The following is a 21,777-nucleotide window of genomic DNA, read 5'->3' on the forward strand; positions in this document are numbered from 1 at the left end:
AGCTTGGGAGTTCATTTTCTCTGGCAGAGTGCTCAGGCCATCATAGGCGCCCCCAATACATGTGACGTCAAGTTGGCCATGCCCACTCTGGCCCTCTAAAGTCAAACACAACCTGATGTGGCCCTCAATGAAATTGAGTTTGACACCCCTGAGCTACAGCAACTCTCAATTAAGTACCATGTTTTCCCGAAAATAAGACCCTGTCTTATATTTTTTTTGAACCCTGAAATAAGCACTTGGCCTTATTGCCATGTGCTCAAAAGCCCAATTGAGCTTATTATCAGGGGATGTGTCATTTTGTCAGAAACAGGGTACTGCCAATAAAGGGACCAATAAAAACAGAATCTTTTCTTTTTTCCCTAATGCCCACACAAAATATCTAGCTGAGTTACAGTAACAGAGTTGGAAGGGACCTTGGACGGCATCTAGTCCAGGCCCGTGCTCTCGCAGGAGACTTGTACTATTTCTGATAAATGGCTCTCCAGTCTCTTCTTAAAATCCTCCAGTGATGGGGCACCCACAACTTCCGAAGGCGGTTTGTTCCAATGGTTATTTGTTCTCACTGTTAATTCTAAGTTTTACATGCAGATTGTAACCTTTGGACACTGAAATTGGAAAATTAAGATTACTGATATTTAGCAGTGCTCAACTTCAATCAGGAAACAATACCAAGGAAAGCACCTTTTTAAAAATTAATTTCTTTTACCCTTTGATTTATTTTACCAGTATTGACTTAATAAATTCATTCCATGCAAAGAGTGAGATGAAGTCAGAGCCAAAAGTGGGTGAAACAATCTTTTAATTCAAGAGCCAAGGTTTCTAGAAGAGCAATCCTACATAGTTCCACACATCAGCACTTAATACAATTTGGCATTATTAACTTCTTTGCAACCTTGATATGCAGGTTAAATGCCCACATCCATATCTGGCTATGAGATCAGATAGTTATGGTAGAAATCACTTTGTTGAAAGAAAGAACTAAGGTGATCTAACATTATTCAAGTGGATGCCACCTATATCTAAAAGCACCAATGAAGAATATAATAGAATAAAAGATACCAGTGAAACAAGTAGAAACACAATAGCAAATTCTGCTAGCTCTGCATTGGATGCTTCTTTTGATGTTGCTACTCTGATGCAAAGAAGCTTTACAGTAATGAAATAGGAGAAGAAAAATGTATAAATAATAAATATGCTACAGGAACTAATTAAGAGTGTGCTACCATTTCGCTTTCATATATCCAATGAACAGGACAGGGGGGAGAATTAAGTATTCAAAATATCTGCACCTGTCATTCAAGAATGTGAAACTTGGCAACACTCCCAGAATCAAACAAAGTTGAAAACAAACTTTCCAGGATTCTCTAATTATTATCTCCTTGAGGTCAATTAAAAGTCACAACACTATTTTATTTAAAAACTCAATAACTAATCAAAGCCATTTATATTATTATTATTTTTTTAAAAAATTAATCTAGCAACCTTTCAATTGTATTGAAATTATAAATTCAAAAAACTGCTTTCACAATTATCCATAAGGATTGTGAAAATCATAGTTTCAATGTATTGGGAAACTGCCCCAAACTTTAATCAAATGTTCCTTTTAATATCAAACAGAATCTCATAAGCTTGTAGAAAGAGGATAGATAACCATATTATTATTATATCAGGTTTCAACTTCTATTCTCCACCATCCTACCATTCGCCAGAGGTTTTACTGTACCTAATCTTGAGTTCTGCATACTGTATGATCATAGGCAATCATGAATTCCATGCAGTAATAACATGGAGTAATAACAAATAACAGTTCCTCCAAAACCACCTACTTTGTTTTCCACACACCTGGAAAATCTCTTGTCTCTGGTGCACATATCTGAAATTTGCATCATGACCACAAAGAACACAACTGATATGGAAGCAGACATAGTCAAGCTGGATAAAATGCACACTAGTATCTTTTGGGGGATTACTATAAGAGTGCAAAAGTTTTTAAAACATCCAAATATATTATTTCTATTTTATTGATTGGGCTCCAAGTACAAAATTTAGCTTGTTCTTTATGAGTATGTTAGATATTTTTGCAACAAAGCATAGAGTTCCATTTCTGGCTCTGCTGAATCAATCATGCCTCCATTTAGAATGGTGGCTATAACATTTGAGCAGTCTCTGGGAACATAACAAATGCCTTTTGCATTGTTTCAAAAGCTGGAGGAGGGAACCCTCCCTTCTGTATCCTGGAACAAAGGAAATCCAAGTCGCTTATACATTTATTTTGAAACTGCATTTTAGGACCACCTAAACGCCTAGCCCAAACAGCAATTCCCTGGATGGAGACCATGCTTTACTGAATTAGTGCCTCCTGATGGCCATTGGAATTCCAGCTTGTCATGCTAGGTCACCAATCCAAGGATTATATTAACATTAGAAGAAAGAGAAGGAGACAACAAAAATGTTTTGACTGTCTCCAAACTGGGAATCCAAAATCAGTTTTTAAAATGCCATGTATGACCTAATCTTCATAACTTCTTTTTCACACACACAAAAAAAAGGAAAGGAAAATACCTTGCCTTTCCTGTGTAACGCAAAAAATCAGAACATGAGAAAGAAAGTGATATAATTCTGAATATATCAAATATCAATATTTATTTAAAAGACAACAGACCAAAACATAAAACACATTTAGTTTACAATTAGAGCCAAGTTTATTTCCGAGAAACTCAAAGCCACTCAATTGCATCCTCTTACGTACACACAAAGAGTCTCATTCAAAGTTCCTAATAAGCAGCATTTTTGTCAGGCTGTATGGTTGCAGGTTTCATAGTCCACATGTATGAAGTAATGCTGAAAACTTGCAGACACAAAAGGATTAGGGGAGCATCTCTTTAATGTGTCACATTAGACATGTGGCGATGTGAAGCCAAGCCCACTTATTTAATGCCACCTAGATACTGTTGCATGAAGCTTGTCCATCAAGTTGTTGCAGCAAATGCAACACAACCTTTAATAGCCATCTTGCCAAAAAGAGCACAGAATTACTGAAACAGTTTATCATTATCCCTATGCAGTTTAAATTGAAGGGCATTGCAGCCAGCTGCCAAGGGTGTGTGCATGCACAGCAGGCATTTATGAAGAGTGAAAGCCTTTGGTGCATACAGCTGTAAAAAGCTCCTACAAGCTGAATCCATAATACTGCCAAACCACAAAGCTTCTTAAGCTATTATAGACATTTCTCAGAGGACAAGTACCATTTATTATCAAAATAAAATTGGATGCCACATTTATTTATTTTTTAAAAAAATGTTTTGTCATGCATTGGTGTGCTTTTGTATGTGCACATGGGAAGACAAAATAAAGGCTTCATAAAATCAAAGATATTTGAAAATATAGTAGTCACTAAGAACCCAGCCCACGAAGCAGCAATCACTGTCAGCCTTTCTAACATACACTACTGAGAAACCCCTGCAAATTCCTGATGATCTGCAAATGCTTTGCCTTTCCACACCCAAACATGTATGAATGCATGCACTAGCAAATCAAGGCTGAAACACATATACACACAGATGTACATCAGATCCATTTTTTAATTCTTACCTTTGACTTGAGTGTCATATTCAGCTATGATCTCCTTATCCTTTTTTAATTTAGCTGGCGACGTCATGTTTCCTCCCCACAAAAAGGTTATCCACCGAACAGATCCTCCAGAATATCACAAATAAATATAATTTGTGTTCCTCCCAAAAGGGTGTGGGGGGAGCAAAATAATCAGTTGGGCAGGCTTGTCTTTCCTCCACAGCAGTCAGTCCATGGAGAGAGGGCGTGAGATGGTGCGTTTGCGAGCAGCAGAGACATGCAGATGTGAAGAGCTCAGCGGACAGAGAAGGCAGCAGTTTGGATTTCCTGCACCAAAATCCTGAGCAGCAGTGGTGGTGGTGGCAGCAGCATCAGACTAGAGAGAATCTGCAGCCCCCAAAGGCTTTTCCTGATTGCTAACATTAATAGCACAGCCAGGGAGTGGAAGTCCTTCTGCGCAACAACATGTTGTGTGTGAGTCTGACTCTCGGTTGCTGCTTCTCTTTCTTTCTTTTTTAAAGGACAGAGTCAGAGATGATGAAATTAAATTCCCAATGGTAGAAGTGGAAAAAGCTCCGAACCACTTTCTTCTATTCAACTGCCTGTAAATTCAAATATGTATTTCGTTGGCAAATGCTTACACACATTCAATGCTACCAATGTGATTTCAAGATGAAAATATAATTCTAATCAAATGGCAATTATAACATGTCACATTAAAGAAAAATGCAAAATAAGTATATCGAGGGCAGATTCTGAAAGGCTATATTATCATCAGGACACATGAAACACATCAAAATGAAGAAATGGGGAGACAAAGAAAAATCAGCCACCCAAGAAAGCAATTTATTTAAAGTAAATAAGAGAGAAAACAACTATAGACATAGAAATATGGAAAGCTAAAAAGGGAAGCCAGGGCCAAATCTTCATATTATTTGAGCCACAAGAGCTCATAAATTCATCCAAAGCCATTGTATAAGCATGGCTAATCCACTTTGGTACAATAAAACTGTTGCCATAGTCCAGCCAATAGATCAGATTTAAGTATTTTTATTACTGTTAGATTTGTCTTCCATCAGACCATATGAGCAAAGAAAAACTGTACTTGATGCAGACATCAAAGCCTATTTGGACTTAGGAAATGCAGCTCAAAGACAGATGTGAGTCTCTCAGCAGGGGGAAGTCAGGGCACAACTTTTGCTTTAGGATCACAAGCTACTGTTGGCCATAAATGTTAAGAAAGGGTTACAGACAAAGAAAAAAAAAAGATCCACTACAAAAAGACAAACAATGTGGCCAACAGAGACAGGAAATGGTAAGGCCAAACAGAGTAAGGGAAAACAAACAAAGAGAAAGTGTGGCTAAGTACAAAAGAGTTTTATATACTTTTGTCACATCAACCAGCTGTGAAATAACTCAAAAAATATATTACCCCATTCCCACTACAGTCCTCTCCTCCAGACAGATTCAAGCCCAAATCTTTGCTCATGAGAGTGTAGAAGTCAAATACAATGAAACAAGACAGTCTATTTATATAGATTCCCCCCTCCCCACATTTCCATCTCCACCCAAGCATATAGATTTCCACAACTGTTAGCCCACCAAGCTGATCACATCCCATCAGGCATCTTTTCTAGCTGATCTGGTAAGGGACATTGTGTTTTACCAGGCCATCCTAAATAGCTGGTGGGCTACATTTAGCCTAGTGGATCAACAGAATATTGAGACAAAGCTCATATTTTTCGCTGGTTACTAAATGTATATTAGGATATAAGAAAGGAAAATACCAGACTGGAGAGGGAGAGAAAAGTAGCTATATTGTTGGGCAAATAAAACTAGGGAGCTGTTGGGTAGAGCAGAACTATTCCACAGACGTTTGCTTAATAAATGAGAAAATAGTTAGAAGGAATCTTTTAGAAAAAGAGATTTTATAGAATGCTGTAATTCTATTGGTCTGGAAACATTACTCGTACGGGCTATTTTAGCCGACTATCCCAAAAGACTAGCTAGAATACAGGAAGTTGAACTCGAAATAGGGGGTTTTTTGAAGCAGTTTTAGGGGAATAATTTTACGAGATCCGGACTCTAACCTGACAGATAGCAATGTCACAGGGGAGCAGTTTGTAGGGGAATCTTCTCGCAGGGGAATATGGCAATCCAGCTCCCGGTTTGTCGCAATGAGAAGTATTATGGGATGGAACCTCGATTCTATTAAAATCTGTTGATTTCTCAAGCGGGGAAGGGGAGGGGGCGAGTCTGGAATATTACGGGCAGGGAATGCTCACATTCTTCCAAAAAAAGGGTTATATATCAAAGTGGACTTCCAGCTGGCACAGGGCGACAATTATACTAATTACAATCAATTATAATCAAGTTCGGGAAGGAAGACGGGAGGATGGATCCCCCTCGAAGGGAAATTATGGGATCGGGTGAAACTGAAGTCGGAAGACGGCTTCGAATTCCAACATCCTAGACGCGATCATTACCTGCACTTCTGGCACAGACCGAGCCGCCCTCCACGCCTCGCGTTCTTCGGGATACTCCCGCGATCCGTTCCCTCCGCAGTCCCACTCCTGCGACTCCGCCCATTCGATTCCGCGACACCAATCGGAATCGAAAACTCTGAAAACTGCCAACGACACGAGCCAATGGCCACGTCCTATCCTCTCTTCTCCACACCCTCGATCCCGCCACTTTTCCGTATCGGCACCGCCCACCAAAGGCTGAAGAAGACCATTCACGATGCTCGCGAGGCAGAAGCTCCGCCCAAGTTGGTTCGCATCCATAAGAGGAAGGGATATGTAAATAGGAGTTCTAAGCCAACCAATCCAAGGTAAGGGGCGTAGCTTCATTCACCGTACGTTAGGAGAGAGGCGGGATCATGTCCTAGCTCCTCCAATGGTTGAGGTCGATCTCTTTTTTTTCCCTCGTCACTCTCCGGAGGCGGGTCAAGCATTTTCCAATGAGATGCGAAACTGTAGATTCAAACTGACAGCCAAAGGGAAGGCTACCTACGTTTGGGGCTTTAAGCGGCTCGGGGAGCGGGGGAAGCGTCCACCAATTGGGAGGTGCTGACGGGAGTCCGGGAGATTCGGATCTCCAGGTTCATTCAGTGAGTAACCGAGAAATAAAGGAAGACTTCGAGAGCCCTAAAAGCTGGGAATAGTTACGAGAGGCACTTGCAGGTTAGACACACGGCGGATGAATAATAGGGGATTGTGTCGAACGGGGGATCATGAATAAAGAGAAATAATCGAGGGCTCGGAGAGAAAAGCCCCGTGGAATCCCGATGGGCTTCTGTTGAGGGCATTACATTGCCTGCAGTTCAATCCAGCCTTTCCTCCAGTCCAGAAGCTCAAAACCAGCCAACCTAGCATTGCACCCTCCTCCCGCTTTATCCTCACCCCCAACCCTGGAGAGTAGGTTTAGCGAGTTGGACTAATTCGGAGCGATCAATATATTTCATGGCGGGAATTGAACCTGTCTCTTGCTGGCTCCTTCATTCAGTATAGGGGTGTGTGTGGAAGGGTGAACACCGCTTTAAACGGAATCCGCTTTAAACACCGCTTTAAACGGAATCGGTGGTCGCAGCTTTCCCGAGAAAGCAGAATACAGCTAAAAGCCCTGTAAGTAAAGGGAAGAGAAGAGAAGAGAAGAGAAGAGAAGAGAAGGACTGACTTCCACCCAGAAAGCAAGCATCTTATTTAACAGTAACAGAGTTGGAAGGGACCTTGGAGGTCATCTAGTCCTACCCCCCTGCTCACACAGGAGACCTGTAGTAGGGATTCGAACCAACAAACAATCGATAAGCTCAGCCACTGAGCCACCTAGTCAGGCTAGTCCAACCCCCTGCCTAGTAGACCCTATACCATTTTTGACAAATGGCAGTCCAGTCTCTTCTTGAAAACTTCCAGTGATTTGACCTACTGGAAGGGACCAAGGGACATGCTGGAGCCCCCACCCATACAGACTGACCTTAGCATGTCTGCCGGCAGTTGGAGTTTTGCAGATCGATGTGTGTCTGTGCTGTTCTGCAAGTTCTGCCAACAGGTGCTTAGTTCGCGGGGCATGAAAGCTGTGCTTCTGGCTGACACAGAGACCGATCTCTATTCCACAGACATGCCTCCCACCAGGTAAGTTAAGGCTTATAGGATTTGGAGTTAACACTTTTGTCTGCCGCTTGCCTACTTTGAATGGCTTCTACACCTGGGAGATTGGAGGAATATTAGACCTTCTTCTTCTTGGCAACTTTAAGCCTGGCGGACTTCAACTCCCAGAATTCCCCAGCCAGCTTTAAAGTTGCCAAGGTTGGAGACCCCTGCCCTAAAGGGTGAGGTTGAGGATGACACAGGCCATGAATATGTTTAAACCTCATTTCTGCTGCTGAGCCTTGTCTTCTATAAAGCCTGGTACTTTATAAAATCTTTAGGTATTATAAATGAAAATGTTTCATTTATTTAAAAAATAACCAACAGCATTGGAGAAAGGTAAGATTTTCTGTAATGGGCATGTTCAACTTGTGATCCAGCCAGTTAAATATAATCTTTGAGCCATGCAACGCTGAACTTTGTTGTGTACTTTTAACATCTTTCCTTTCTCTATTTCCTGCAGAATGCAATCGGCTTCCATTGCTTTCTTTAGCAAACTGCAAGTTGATGAGACCTTTTCAAAATGTTTCACAGTTTAAATGAGGAAAGCAAATAAGTTTTAATGTTAGAATTGCACCATCACTGCTGTAGCAGTATGGTGGAACGGTCACTTTCACTTCCCTTTGTGTTTAGTATGTGATCTAGCTATTGTGGTAACAACCAAAAGAACCAAGTGGAGGGTTGCATAAACCACAGGAAGAGATAATCTCTGTTTCTGACAGCTTCAATGGTTGTGAATCAAAATACAACTGCTGAAGTATGTGGAAATGAAGACCCTCACTGAGATACAATATTTTATCTATAATGTTTATTTATTCATTGAAGAAAGTGTTTTCCACATGACTAAATTATTAAATTATTATAATGTGATTACATTATTTGCTCCAATGGGGTCAAAACCAAAACTTGCTAATGTAATCCCCACATATCTGCACAATTTTGCAAAATACATGAGTATAATTGCAACTGCACTGATTTTAAAAAAGATAAAAATTGCTATGAAATTATTTCCAAGATTGCTTAGAATATCCAATTCTGTGGAGAGAATTGGGATTCTAGATTAATAACCATATCCAACTTAATGTAGTTATTATTCAGTACTTTTCATGTTAACTAATGACAAGAGATCTACATGGTTGAGGGGAACAGGGAGTTCTCAGCCTTACCAAACTACATTTCCATGCAATCTGTAGGCTGCACTATTGAACAGCAGGCTTCCCCCCCCACCCCACCCTTCCTGTGTACTTTCTGTTTAGCTTATACATGGCCCAAAAGTCAATCAGCACTTCAGCAGCTTTTGGATTTCAAAAGATCAAATATGCAAACACAGCACAAAATAACTTTTAAACTTCCTAAAATGATGCAAAGACAGCTGAAAATAATCCAGAACAGCATACATGAAAGGAACCCCTATTATAGCCATTTTATAAAGGCCAAGTCTTTGTGGAATTATACAACTGTTTCTTTGGTTAAATTTATGGCATAAGTTATAAGTACCTGGTAAACATTAGTTGAAATCATGTTATGAGACTTTGGCACTGTTGTTGAACAATTTAACAGTGTGGCTATTGTTACCACAGGAATGTGGTATTAAATTTAGAAAAGCTGGATATTCAAGCTGAGACATTAGAAGGAAAATTTGTTACAATGCTCCAGGAAATATTTTACTGCTTTTTGTTTCTTTTGCTGTACAGTATTAATAGCTTACCATCACAGCTATTGATGTTCTGATGCAGCTAAGTTATTAAATGTAAAACATAGAGCTAATAAGTGGAAAAACTGGGAGTTTTTAAATGACAAACACAACTGATAAATGCTACCTGCCATCTGATTATTTTATATCATGTCAAAAGCCCCAAATGATTTTAAAAAATGAATTGAAAATGTACATTGGGGATTGAAATGTTGTTAGGATTTTTTTTTCTTCCTAGCATTTCCCCAAAAATGTAGGATTCATTGCCACTGAGGATGGAAGAAGACAATGAAGATTTTGTGTTTCTACCTATGTTAGCCCTACTTGGGACCCTGAAGTCCCAAGTCAATAATGTTATGAATCCAATCAATGAATAGAGATTTAAGCAACCCCTTTTTACAATATCCTTTTGCTACAATTCCTGTCTAGGCCTAGAGCAGAGCTGCAGAAAGTGTTGCCAATGGATTATATCTGATTCAGAGAACTCCCAAAGTGGGCAGGTGCTAAATTTTCAACTAAGAATTAATTCACAACTGAAAACTTCCCATTTACCCTTATTCCAATGGATCTTGGTTCCACAGGCTTTTATGGGTGTAGCCTTTGACATGCCACAAAAGTTTTATTTAGCTCTCAAACCAGAAAATTGCAAAACACATGATTGCATTGGCACTATCACCTATATCCCCTCTGCTTCACTGCAAGAACTGTAAATTATATCGGCATATAATATAATAGAAACAGACACAATACGGCACTGTAATACCTGTTACAACTTCAATCAGTATATTCTATCAAAATACATAGCCTGGAAATACTGTAAGCAATGAAGCCTCCTCATATATTTTCTTAGAAATATTCTAAGTATATTTATTATTTAAAATATTAGAAATATTCTAAATAATAATGGCAATATTCTAGTCTGCAATAATTATGGAAATAAGTTCCAAACATTGTTTGTTTGGAACTTAATATCATGTGTGCCTAAATAGTTTCTTGAAAGACTCATAAAGCTAAACTTCAGAAAATTATTTAATTTTCAGCCTATAATTTCAGGGTTTTCTTTAAAGCATGAATAAGGTCTTTTGTTAATTATGTTCTTCTCAATCAAAACTGAATAAGTAATGGAAATGTGCCACTACTTTATCTTAATAACTATCAAACAAATAGTTTCTATTTTTTTCCCTTCCATTCGTAGTGCACATCACAAATCTTTAGAGGTACAATCTAAAAAATAGATCAGTGGAATTATTTTGCTCAGTTTGGGCCCGATAGGATGATTCAGAAGAAACATACCCACCTACCATACCCACCATTTAGACCTAATGGATAGGTCTAAAAATGAGTTGCTGTAAATTTATTGTAGCAGCATTGCCAGTTAATCCAGCAAATAGTCTCACCTGTATTAATGAAAACTTGAGGCTCTTGGTTAAAATTCTGAATAAATTAACCTAGCTGCATTGCTTGAATGTTGGCAAAGCAGCTACTAAATTTTTTTTAATCCTATATTGCTAGCTAGAAATATAATGGAATGTTATGTTATACTGTAATAACAGTAACAACATCCCTTGACAATTCAGAATGGTGTTCAAGTTAACAGCTCTATGGAAGGTAAAGTTGCTTCAGAAGTTTGACACCAATGGGCCTGCTTTTCAATTTTGAGTAATAGGCACATCAAAATATTTTGAATTTTATACATCTAAACTTTGCAATGCAGTTCTCTACTCAAAGTATCTATAAAATGTTCTTTAGAATATATTGGGAAAGGCAAAATACCTTAAAACTATGTAATTAGTTACATATGTGTTTTCAAATTTTGTACATTTTTTAAACTGAAAATTCAAAACCAAGACAAAAGGAGTTAAAATGAATATATCTGAAATAGATACTAAGAAACTGACTAACATCTCTACCCATGTTGCTGCTGATCTTTGACTACAATAAAACATATCTAAGTGCCCTTGAAAAAAGCTACAATCTTTACACCATGAGACTGCATTACAAAAAAAAAAAGTTTCAGATTTAGGAATATTTCAGAATAGAATGTTTTAGTTGTAGGCATATTATTTGGAATTGAATATTCTTAAAGCTGTTGGTAGCTGTTATCTATCAAGATTAATAGGATTACAGCCTTATAACCCCACCTAATGATAGTAGGATTTTTATCTATGGAACTTACTCTGTATTTAGTAAATGGGATTACAGTCTTGAAGAACAGAGTGGCTGGGTTTATGCAACACATTAAACCAAGTCCAAACAAATCAGACTATTTGTGCTTTATGATTTGCAGAGATCCTGCATATTATCTATGTAGTTACTATGTAGTTTTAGAAAGCAAAACAAAATCACTGCATTGGTTTCAGTATGAAGAAAAAGGCTGATTCTTAATTTTTCATTAAAATGTTTTTCTTTCCAAACTTAGGATCATAATAGAAATGTTCAGTTTCATATCACGAATTACAATACTATTTCCTAAGCCATTACACTGATCATCCTGATTTGAGATAACAGGCAGTGTTACACCCGTACATCTGAAACACATCAAATTGGGGAAGGCTATACTATAGAAACCAGAATTGTCTTAATTCTAGCATGAAAAAGGCACCTATAAATCAAAGTTCCTTTGACAACCCAGGATAGTTTCTTCATTTTTGGAGAGTCCATACAAGAAAAGGACTTCTTGTTAAAACTTTAGAAAGCTGAATTTATTTACTATTTAAGGTAGTTTTACTGTAGTTCTTTCACAGTAGAGAGGTTTATGATTGTGGAAAGAGACGTACGTAAATGAAAAATAAACAAGGAATAGCACTCTATTAGAATTTTAATTGTATTATATATTTCATAGTTAAGCAATGATAAAGTTTATTTTAATCATTTCCAATATCTTTCCTTTCTAACCCTACCAGTACAGTTGACTTCATTGGAAACTGTTATTACACTGAAATGTGCAAATGTAAACTGATGAATGTTGCTTGTTTGAAATGGTGAGTAATATTACAGTATTTTTAATATGTAAAAATATTATTAACAACTATGTCTATTGCTCATTTCTATACAAGAGTTGAAAGAGATGTGATTACTGCTAAATACCGGTAATCATGTAAGTATTGAATTAAAAATACAGTAATCTAATGCCTATTTTGGGTTTCTATACCAAAATAAGACATTCAAGGTTTCCAAATAAATTGTAGCCATATAAGTGGGTCATTAATGAGCTGAATTTCCACTTACAAAATTGCTCTCCATTTTTAATGGCCTTTAAAAAAAAAAAAAGGAACAGCAGATGTAAGATAGATGAAATTTCTCTTAGTATAGGAAATATAGGAAATATTGAACATTTTGAATTTCTATATATTTTGCATTGTTGTCACATAAAGAACAGCCAGTTAGCAGTTATGAATTCAATAGCTGAAAATCAAGGTTCACATGGTTTTGATCATAAAAAATGGGACTGCGGGTTATTTTTTTATTTTTTATACTGGGTTTTGGCTGTTTGTAAGCCACTCAGAATCACTGTGAGAGAATGGGCAGCCATATAAATTTTCCAAACAAATAAATAATTCTGTATGTGTATAAATTAGAAGTCTCTGCAGCTGTTTCAAGCACTCTCTTATTTTAGCTATTTCTCTCAGAGCTTGTCAAATTTGTGTCCGATGCACAATAAATTGGTAGCTAAAGTGAAATAGAATAAAGCGTTGATAAATGTCACCAGCTGGGATGGGGTCTGCTGCATCAGATGACCCTGCTATTGCAAGGCAGAAAGAAAGCTTTGGTTAGAAAACGGGGGTCCAATTTTAACCAAACTAGCCTGAAACTGCTATGAAAATATGTGGGAGCACCAATAAATTTGAACAGCATAAACTGTTATGCTGGGCTTGGATTCCAGAAGTGAATCAACTGCTCAGGTCCTCCTTGGCTCCAGTTTGAATTATATTGCCATTATTTTAATTATTTTGCTGTTTCACAAAAAAGTACTCCAAATTCAAATAAAAAAAAGTTGACAAATTATAGAACTTTGCAATAATATATTCATATTTTTTCTTTTAATTTAAGAAAACAGAAAGCAGATAACTATTTTTCTTTGTCTGTGTGTATGTGTATGTATGCATATGTACTGTGTGTGTAGGTGTATATGTGTTGTCTACTGGATGTGAATTTGACACAGAATCAGTAAGCATTAGAGTTCACAATTTCCAGATCTATTCAGTTTGGGAAGAAAAATTAATCTTCCATTTTAAAGTTATGTTTTGTTTTCTGTTGGAATTGAAATTAATTTAACGTATTTTATTAACACAGTAGTATATTTGGAGGTTAAAGGTACAGATTATTTCTAAACTCCATTTGGCTCACTATTTAGTCCATTGCTACATTATTTTTGGTAGATGAAAGAATTTTATTTTTATTAATTTGATATGTAAGTAGGATACATTTGCATATCTATCATTTGTATAGTTTGTTTTTTTCTTCATAGTCTTTGATTTAAAATTTGCATATCATATACTTCATTTGCTCTTCTAGCGGTAATGTTGTAGGCTACCATGTGATTGCTCCATGCAAACCTTGCTTGTTCTCTTGCAACAATGGACACTTCTGGATGTTTCACAGTAAAGCCGTTTTTGGAATTGACAGATTTGATTCATCTGGTATGAAACTTCTACTCTGCACATGAAATTAATTGTTATTATGCTTCTGTTGTGTTGTAACTCAGTGTTTTTATTATAGTGTAATGCCTGTTATAAAGCATGGACAAGGAAAGAAGAACAAATTTCAGATTTATTGGATCTATTTTGTTTTTCATTGGTAATCCCATAGTCCATCAACCAGACCCCAAAACAGCTGCTTAAGGAAGTGAACATATTCTTAATGTTGAAATAGAGTATCTTAATCATGTATTCTGCTTAGGTAATGTGTGATTATTAGCAAATACTTTTTCCAAGAAAATGCTGCATGTAAACTAAATTCTTCAATCTCTTAAATCATCAGACTGGGGCTAATTGGTCAACAAATTTAATGTAAATTTAAGGTGATATGTGTTGGATGTTACTTAATGCAAATGCCAGATGGTAGTGCAATGAACTCATTGTAAAACCATATGCTATGGTTACATGCTATTAAGCAAATCTCTTCATGAGCAACTACACTCAGAGATGAACAGTTTATAAAGCAGGCATGGTAGTACAATAGTTACATTTGCAGTCTTTTTCCTTCAGAACACCATCATCTCTCTTTCCCAGATTAATCAATAGCATATACATTCTGCCTGTATACCACACTGAGCTATACTCTGTATAATGTTTCCATCCATCATATGTGCCTTTCTTTCACTTAGAATCCAATTATCCATTTGACCGCTGCTTGCTATGTTTTTATAACACATGCTTTACTTCCATCATATTCCACTTTTTACCACATTCAGCAACTTTCATATTCATTCAAAACATTCCCTATATTGAGCCTATACATTATTATAAGCTTTCTCTAAAACAATGGACAGAGAATAAATTTCTCACACTTATTTGTTTCACAGTGACTTGCTGAAGGATTTGCACACTCCCAAGTATAAAACTTGCCAACTTTTACTAATTGTCACCCTCATGTCCTTTAGGACAGAATTCTACCAGCTAACTTTCCAGAGTCTTTTAACAGTCTAATGTCCATCTAGTTTGTGATTCACATTCCTCTTGCATAGGAGTATAATAGCATTTCTTTTTCTCTATTTTTTCCTGTCATTCCCATTCATCCTTCCATTCATATCATACTTAATAAAATGCCTTTTCCTTTAAATCATATTCATTCAAAATGTTGTACATTATATTACATTTACATGTACAATTGTACATTACCCCTTGCATCATGGACATAAACTGTTTAAACTCCTATCCTCAAAACGACACTATAGAGCACTGCACACCAGAACAACTAGACACAAGAACAGTTTTTTCCCAAATGCCATCACTCTGCTAAACAAGTAATTCCCTCAACACTGTCAAACTAGTTACTAAGTCTGCATTACTATTAATCTTCTCATTGTTCCTAACACCCATCTCCTCCCACTTATGACTGTATGACTGTAACCTTGTTGCTGGTATCCTTAAGATTTATATTGACTGTTTCCTAATATGATTTGATTGCTTATTTGTTCCCTATGACTACCATTAAGTGTTGTACCTTATGATTATTGACAAATGTATCTTTTCTTTTATGTACACTGAGAGCATATGTACCAAGACAAATTCCTTGTCTGTCCAATCACACCTGGCCAATAAAGAATTCTATTCTATTCTATTACTTTCCCCACCTCCAAGCCTGATTCTTGCATTGTTACTATTCTCTGGAAGGTAACACACAACTATTATATAATCAAATTAAGACTGCTGCTTTCATAGACACAGATCAACGTCAATGTACCAGTTCATATTTTCTGACCTATATTTAGCTCTTTCATTCATAAATAAATCTACATAAATCCCATTTATCAACTCCATTAGATCAGACTACTTTCACTAACATCTATCCCACCCTTCCTCTCCCTTGGTTTCACAAATAGACAACAGAATTATTTGTCTTCATTTCCATTTAATCTGTTAATTCACTGTTAAATCTTTGTCATCCCATTCCTTTTATATTCCAATTCTCTATCTTCTATATGGGCTCACAGATATTGGTATGTTCTGTCCATCATGCCTTTGGTCAGTCAGGGCTTTTACATAATGCAGTTAGTCATTATAAGTCAAAAAAAGAATAGACTAGATTAGTAGTGTTAGTTGTATGCTTATGCAGCATTTCTTGATAACATGAGGGTACAATGTAGTCTGGATATATTTTATCATAGGTTAATTTTATGTCAAACTTGCTTATGCTGGTCTCTGCCAACTAAGGTCTATCTTTTGCAAGTCAACACTGCAAATTAACACACTGTTACCCATATCCCACCAACTGAGAGGTACATCAATGTATTAATATCCTCAGGATATGTTTTCTTTAATATTGTGCCTTATTAAGTTAACTTCAGATCATGACCACAAAATGTATAAAATACCTGATTTACATTTCTTTTAGGTACAGATTTCTTGCTCTGGGGCAACTTACCAGATTTACATGAAAGCACTGATGAAGATGTATCCAGCACCTCTGAGGAGGAATATATCAGATAAATATTATCTGCACTGCACTGCACCACATGGTGTGTTTCTTGTATTCACAAGAAGTATAATGCATTGATCCCAGGAAGACAGTACAAAAGGAAGGAAAAAAACGTTCAAAGGCTGATACCTGTCATAGAAAACTATCTGATCTAGTAAGCATCCTGCTACATAATGAGACTAATATGTAAAGATGAAAATGCAGTTCTTGTTCACTTTCTAAAAAAGACAAAATCCATGTATATGCATATTTGGCTTCTGGAGTCACTTGATTTTACCTGTTTCCAAATTATGACAAACAAAATCAAATAAGTTCCACACCCCTATCAATTATTGTTACATTACGATAGATCTAATAGCTATATAAGAAAATAAATCCTGTAGTGCTTGATAAGTGAGTGTTATCATTTTTCTGGCCCAGAAACTAGGCTAGACCTCTCTTTAGTGGCTACATTTAATGTTGTTGCCCAGAGAGCAGGCATTACAAATTCTCCTATTGGCAGCCTTCCAATTTCAGGTGTTTGTATTAGAGAGGGCTAAGAGAGAGCTCTTAAATATAAACCTTTTTCTGCATATATTGTATGAGTGTTCAGCATTGCTAGAAGGTTAGCTTTCAAGGAAATCTAGTAGTGATTTTTAATTGCTAGTGCACGCAAGACCAACAAATGTGAAGATTTAGTTTGGGAACTGGCATATTTTCCTGCTTCTAATGGAAATAGAAGTTACAAGGAAAGAGTAATAAAAGAACTGGAACCCACTATTTTTGTGTATAGGGAATATAAAAAAGTGTGTGATCAAATAAAGTGATTTAAAATTAATAGTACTCATTTCTAGCTGAGCTCAGATATTTTTTATAGTTCTTTGAAAGAAGGAAAACCAGGAATAGGATGCTGGAAAGGAAGTTATAAATGCAGGGTCAGCTTCAGTAAAATATTATCCTGGCTTCTTTATTGTTGGCACAAGACTATACCTAGCATGAGTCTCTCTTGTATTCTAAAATCAAAAACAGCAGCAGCTAAATAGCTACAAGTAGAACAGCCAATTCTTCCCAAATTAATGAAATATCATCTGGATTTTTTTTAAAAGAGAACTAATGTGCTTTTGGCACGAAAAATACTATATAATTATGTACAAGCTGCTTTGGGACTTTCAGTGGTCTTGTTACCAATTATTTTAGATAGGTCCAGTATCATTTCTAGGAAATGAGTACATAAGTTTAAATCAACTTTTATTTACTTGGATGGGATAATCCAAACGCAAAGGGGCCAGATTATACTAGAGGAATATCAGCTTGCTTTTATTGTTATTTATGTTTGATTGCACTTAGGAAGAAAATGGACTGAAATACATTGTTTGAAATCTATCATTCTAAACCCTGAAAAATACTTCACCTTTGATAGCTATAGAAATCTTGGCCACTCTACAGCTACTTACCAGTTGCAATATCCTGTATTTTGTGTGCTATGTGTATCAGAAACTGGAGAGCCTTAGATTTTATGTTTTTTTTTAAATTAACTAATAAAATTCCTAATAAAGTGTGAAAAAAGATAGATGAAATTTCAAAGACAAAGTCATAAATGGAATTACCGTATTTTTCGGACTATAAGATGTACTCCCCCCCCCCCCACAGATGTTGTTAGAAATATCTGTGCATCTTATACAGCAAATGTTGCCGAAGCCCCGGCCACCCACCAGCTCCCACTCTTTGGACATTTTTGGCCTCCGTTTGTCACATTTTTGGCCTCCGCATGGTCCATTTTAGACCCGTTCCAGGCTGCGGGTATCGCCACAGTACATTGCCGCCTTTGCGTGTCATGTTTTGGCCCTGTAATACCCCTATCACTAACTAGAGCAAAAGGGAGAATCAATCCCCACTCCCATCATTCAAAGATGAGGCAATATCATCAATGGTACCGAAGGCAGATGAAAGATCTAGCAGGAGCAGGAGATTGCACGCACTCCATCTCAATTCCACCACAAGTAATGCACAAAGCAATCAAAGGAGTTTTAGTTTAGTTCCATATCGAGACCTAAAATCCAACTTTAAAAATCCAGATAGTCTGCTTTATCCAGGGTTTTCTGGAACTGTAGATATGTAACCTCCTTGTAGAACTAGCTAGATATTGTCTAGAAATAAAAATCAGACAATTATTTTTTTCTTCATCAAATTCATTAGGGATTGATTCTCAATAAAGAAATTAGATAGCGCAATCAGAATTGTTTTGTGGAGAAAAAGAGAACTATGCAGTCCAATTTAAACCAGAGGCAAAAGCATTTACATCAGTTGTATCCTTGGTATTCAGCTTGCCTTGTTTGACCTTTTAGTAATTACCAAAATCTGTACAAGGTTTCCCAATATTTGATGATCGTAGTACAGTGTAATGTAAATTCATGTAAGGGTAGCAACAGGCTATAATATAAGCCTTCCTACTGAAAGACAATTTTACTTACATTTTCCAGCAAATAATTGATTAAACTAGCTCTCTATAAATGAAACATAATTTGTACTGTAGTTATGAAATAGAACATGGAAGAAACCAAATGAGTAAAAATGTAGGAACAGGAATGGGTAAAGGTATTTTATAACAAGTTAATATTTATTCTTCATCTTTTTTTTTGATAATTTAAACATGAAATATTTAAGCTGAATGCAAATGTGTACATATTCGTGCATGTGTGGTGTGTGTGGAGCAAAGAGGTCACAAGACACATGGTAACATGCTTATTGTGAAAAATGGGTTGAAGGCAACCCCTTGCAACCTTTTTGATTGAACTAAGACACTAGGTCTGTGATGGAGAACCTATGGCACACGTGCACGAAGTGGCACGCAGAGCCATGTCGCCTGGCATGCTTGGCGTCACCCATTCCTCTTCGGGGTTTCTGGCACGCATGCGCACGCGATGATCAGCAGGCCTTCGTGCGTGCGGCAGTGCTGGAATTTGGAAGAGCTGGTCTTCCATTTTCCTGGGTAATCATTCTGGCCGGCCAGCAGATCGTTGCACACACATGCGCACCAGAAACCCAGAAGACTAGCTGGCTGGCACACATGCGCACACCGGAAACCAGAAGTTCATTTTTGGGCGCGCACATGCCCCCTGGGCAGCTCCTCTTCCAGGTTGCAACCCAGACGAGTGCTCACACACTGCCGAAAAGGTTCACCATCAGTGCACTATGAGTATTACATGAGATGAGTATTACATATCCAAGTATAAGAAATATACGTGTGGTATTGTAAAAGGCAGACATTGAAAGAACCACATTAAATCTCCACTCCAGTAAACTGTGTGGCTTAGCGTCTCCCTAGCTCTGTTGTCACTCATATCAATGTAAAATGCACTGTAGCAGTACATTCTCTTTTCATAATGCATTATTTAAGACTGGTTGTTGCTGGCAATAAGGAGTGAAGAGAAAGGAAGCAAAAACTCACAACAAGACAATGATACGTTCTTTCCACTTATTTCCAAAAGGAGCTATATGGGGAAGTGTGTGGGTGACTGATTAAATATATATGCTTATTTTAGAACAAATCACTGCATAGTATCTAAGAGGCAGTCTATGCTAAACACATGCAGAGAGTCGGTCTCCACTGTAACACAGTCATTGCTGTGATAGAGTGCCGCTGACAAATAGCACATTGCAAAGACACCAGAACAAAAGACTGCCTCTAATTAATTCTTTCTTTCCCAACTATTAGGCAAACTTGGTGTAATGCAATTAAAAACTACAACAACCAGAACTAGAATTAGTTTTAGCAGGATAAATTAAGTTGGCATTTGTCCATATAATGATATATGCTGTATTTATCGGAATGAAGCGTTAAGCACCAAAAAAAGGTAGATTAGAGACAGAAAGAAATTCTGACATTTCTGTTATTAGTCTGTGCAAATTTAAAAGAGGACTGTTCCTTTCAAACAAATCAGTATTTTCTGAGCAGCGCAGACTTTTCAAAATGGGTTTCATGGAACAATGAATATGTGGACATCAATATCACTCTTGAGAGTAACATTTCACTCACGTATACAGCTTCTGTTAACTCTTTTATTTTGTTTTTAAAGCAGGATAGAATAAAAGGATAGAGCGTGTACTCAAATTCCTTTTTGTCTACTTTTGGCAAACTGCTCCCGAGTTTGACAAAAGCAGCAGCCACAGTTCTTTGATTTCATGTCTATCTGCCTTTTATCAACTATTTCCCTACCTCCACCCTTTTTGTGAAAATGTAAATTTTTACTAAAAGCATTTCAACTTCCTATTGACTGTACATCCAAAACCTGGTTCCTTTTGGACAGATGTAAAATAAAGCAAGTTATTTAATTCTTGAGTTCATCAGACTCATGTTTCATGTGGTTTGGGTTGTAGTGTTCTGATGACCTTGATTCTTCAAAATACTTAGAGTTTTTCATATATCTGAGTAACATATCATGGGAAATAACTGAAAAATTCTGATTTCCTTTTGTACATCACTTTATATAGGAACAGGTGCTCCTGCTTGCAAAGCCACAATAACTGCAGAAATGCCCACTCCCCGTTCGCTCCTCTTTTGTTTCCTATGGGAGGGGCCAATCACCTCCAAGGTGTGGCTTTACTCCCAATCGACCCTGCTTTCTTAGTTGTTCTTGTTTTCTGGCAGCTCTGCGCATGCACACACTGGGGACAGGCTCCAGCTATTCCTCTGTCTCACTGCTGTCTAGCTCCCTCTCTGCCTCCGATGCAGAGCCCTCATCCAAGCTTTCCCCAGCCCCCAGAACTGGCCCATGTTCCTCCCCAACCTCCTCATTGTCCGACTCTGCTGCCAACTCCGCTGGCCGCCACCGGGCCACAACATAGACATATAGAAGGACTCAAAATGCATCAGCAGGAGCATTCAAGAGGAGAAGTTTCCATTTTATGACTTAACTCTCCCCACACATACTAACATGGATCTTTTTTTTAAAAAAAAAAATTATTTATTTATTCTATTTGTATGCCGCCCCTCTCTGAAGACTCAGGGCGGCTATACCCTATAGTATTGATCACATATGTGGTTCTGTCTATGAACCAAGATGCTATGTTATTTCAAGCTTGTAAAATTTGGTATATAGGTATTTTTCTAGTAAAGTTAATTCTGGCGTTGTTTCATACTGGTTAAGAACAGCAGTCAGAGATTTAGATACACCTAACATTGATCTGATGGGCTTAAAGAAAAAGAGGCATAACATTTAGGTTCTCTGACTCAATGTATTAGAGATC

At 37.3% G+C, this 21,777-nt stretch overlaps 2 protein-coding genes across 7 annotated transcripts in view; one reads left to right on the forward strand and one right to left on the reverse strand.

Annotated features, from left to right (window-relative positions):
- SRGAP2 (SLIT-ROBO Rho GTPase activating protein 2) overlaps positions 1-6,340 on the reverse strand; it is a 202,974-nt gene extending 196,634 nt beyond the window's left edge. For all 6 annotated transcript variants that reach the window (XM_034414389.3, XM_034414387.3, XM_087889395.1 and 3 more), the window contains exons 1-2: positions 6,057-6,340; positions 3,592-4,172 (exon numbers count right to left, since the gene is read on the reverse strand). In XM_034414389.3, coding sequence (XP_034270280.2) covers positions 3,592-3,658 — 67 coding nt within the window. In that variant the 5' untranslated portion in view covers positions 3,659-4,172; positions 6,057-6,340. The remainder of the gene's footprint in view (positions 1-3,591; positions 4,173-6,056) is intronic.
- Positions 6,341-6,486: 146 nt separating this feature from the next.
- Positions 6,487-20,862, forward strand: RUMY1 (regulator of UNG2 and MKLN1 interacting yippee protein 1). The gene is made up of 4 exons (XM_034414393.3): positions 6,487-7,703; positions 12,315-12,392; positions 13,927-14,051; positions 16,468-20,862. The coding sequence occupies exons 1-4, from the start codon at positions 7,516-7,518 to the stop codon at positions 16,560-16,562; spliced, it is 486 nt and encodes a 161-aa protein (XP_034270284.2). The 5' UTR covers positions 6,487-7,515; the 3' UTR covers positions 16,563-20,862.
- Positions 20,863-21,777: the final 915 nt, after the last annotated feature.

Source organism: Pantherophis guttatus, chromosome 3 (assembly GCF_059756535.1).
Source record: "Pantherophis guttatus breed Tessera chromosome 3, ASM5975653v1, whole genome shotgun sequence".
Classification (NCBI taxonomy): Eukaryota; Metazoa; Chordata; class Lepidosauria; order Squamata; family Colubridae; genus Pantherophis; species Pantherophis guttatus.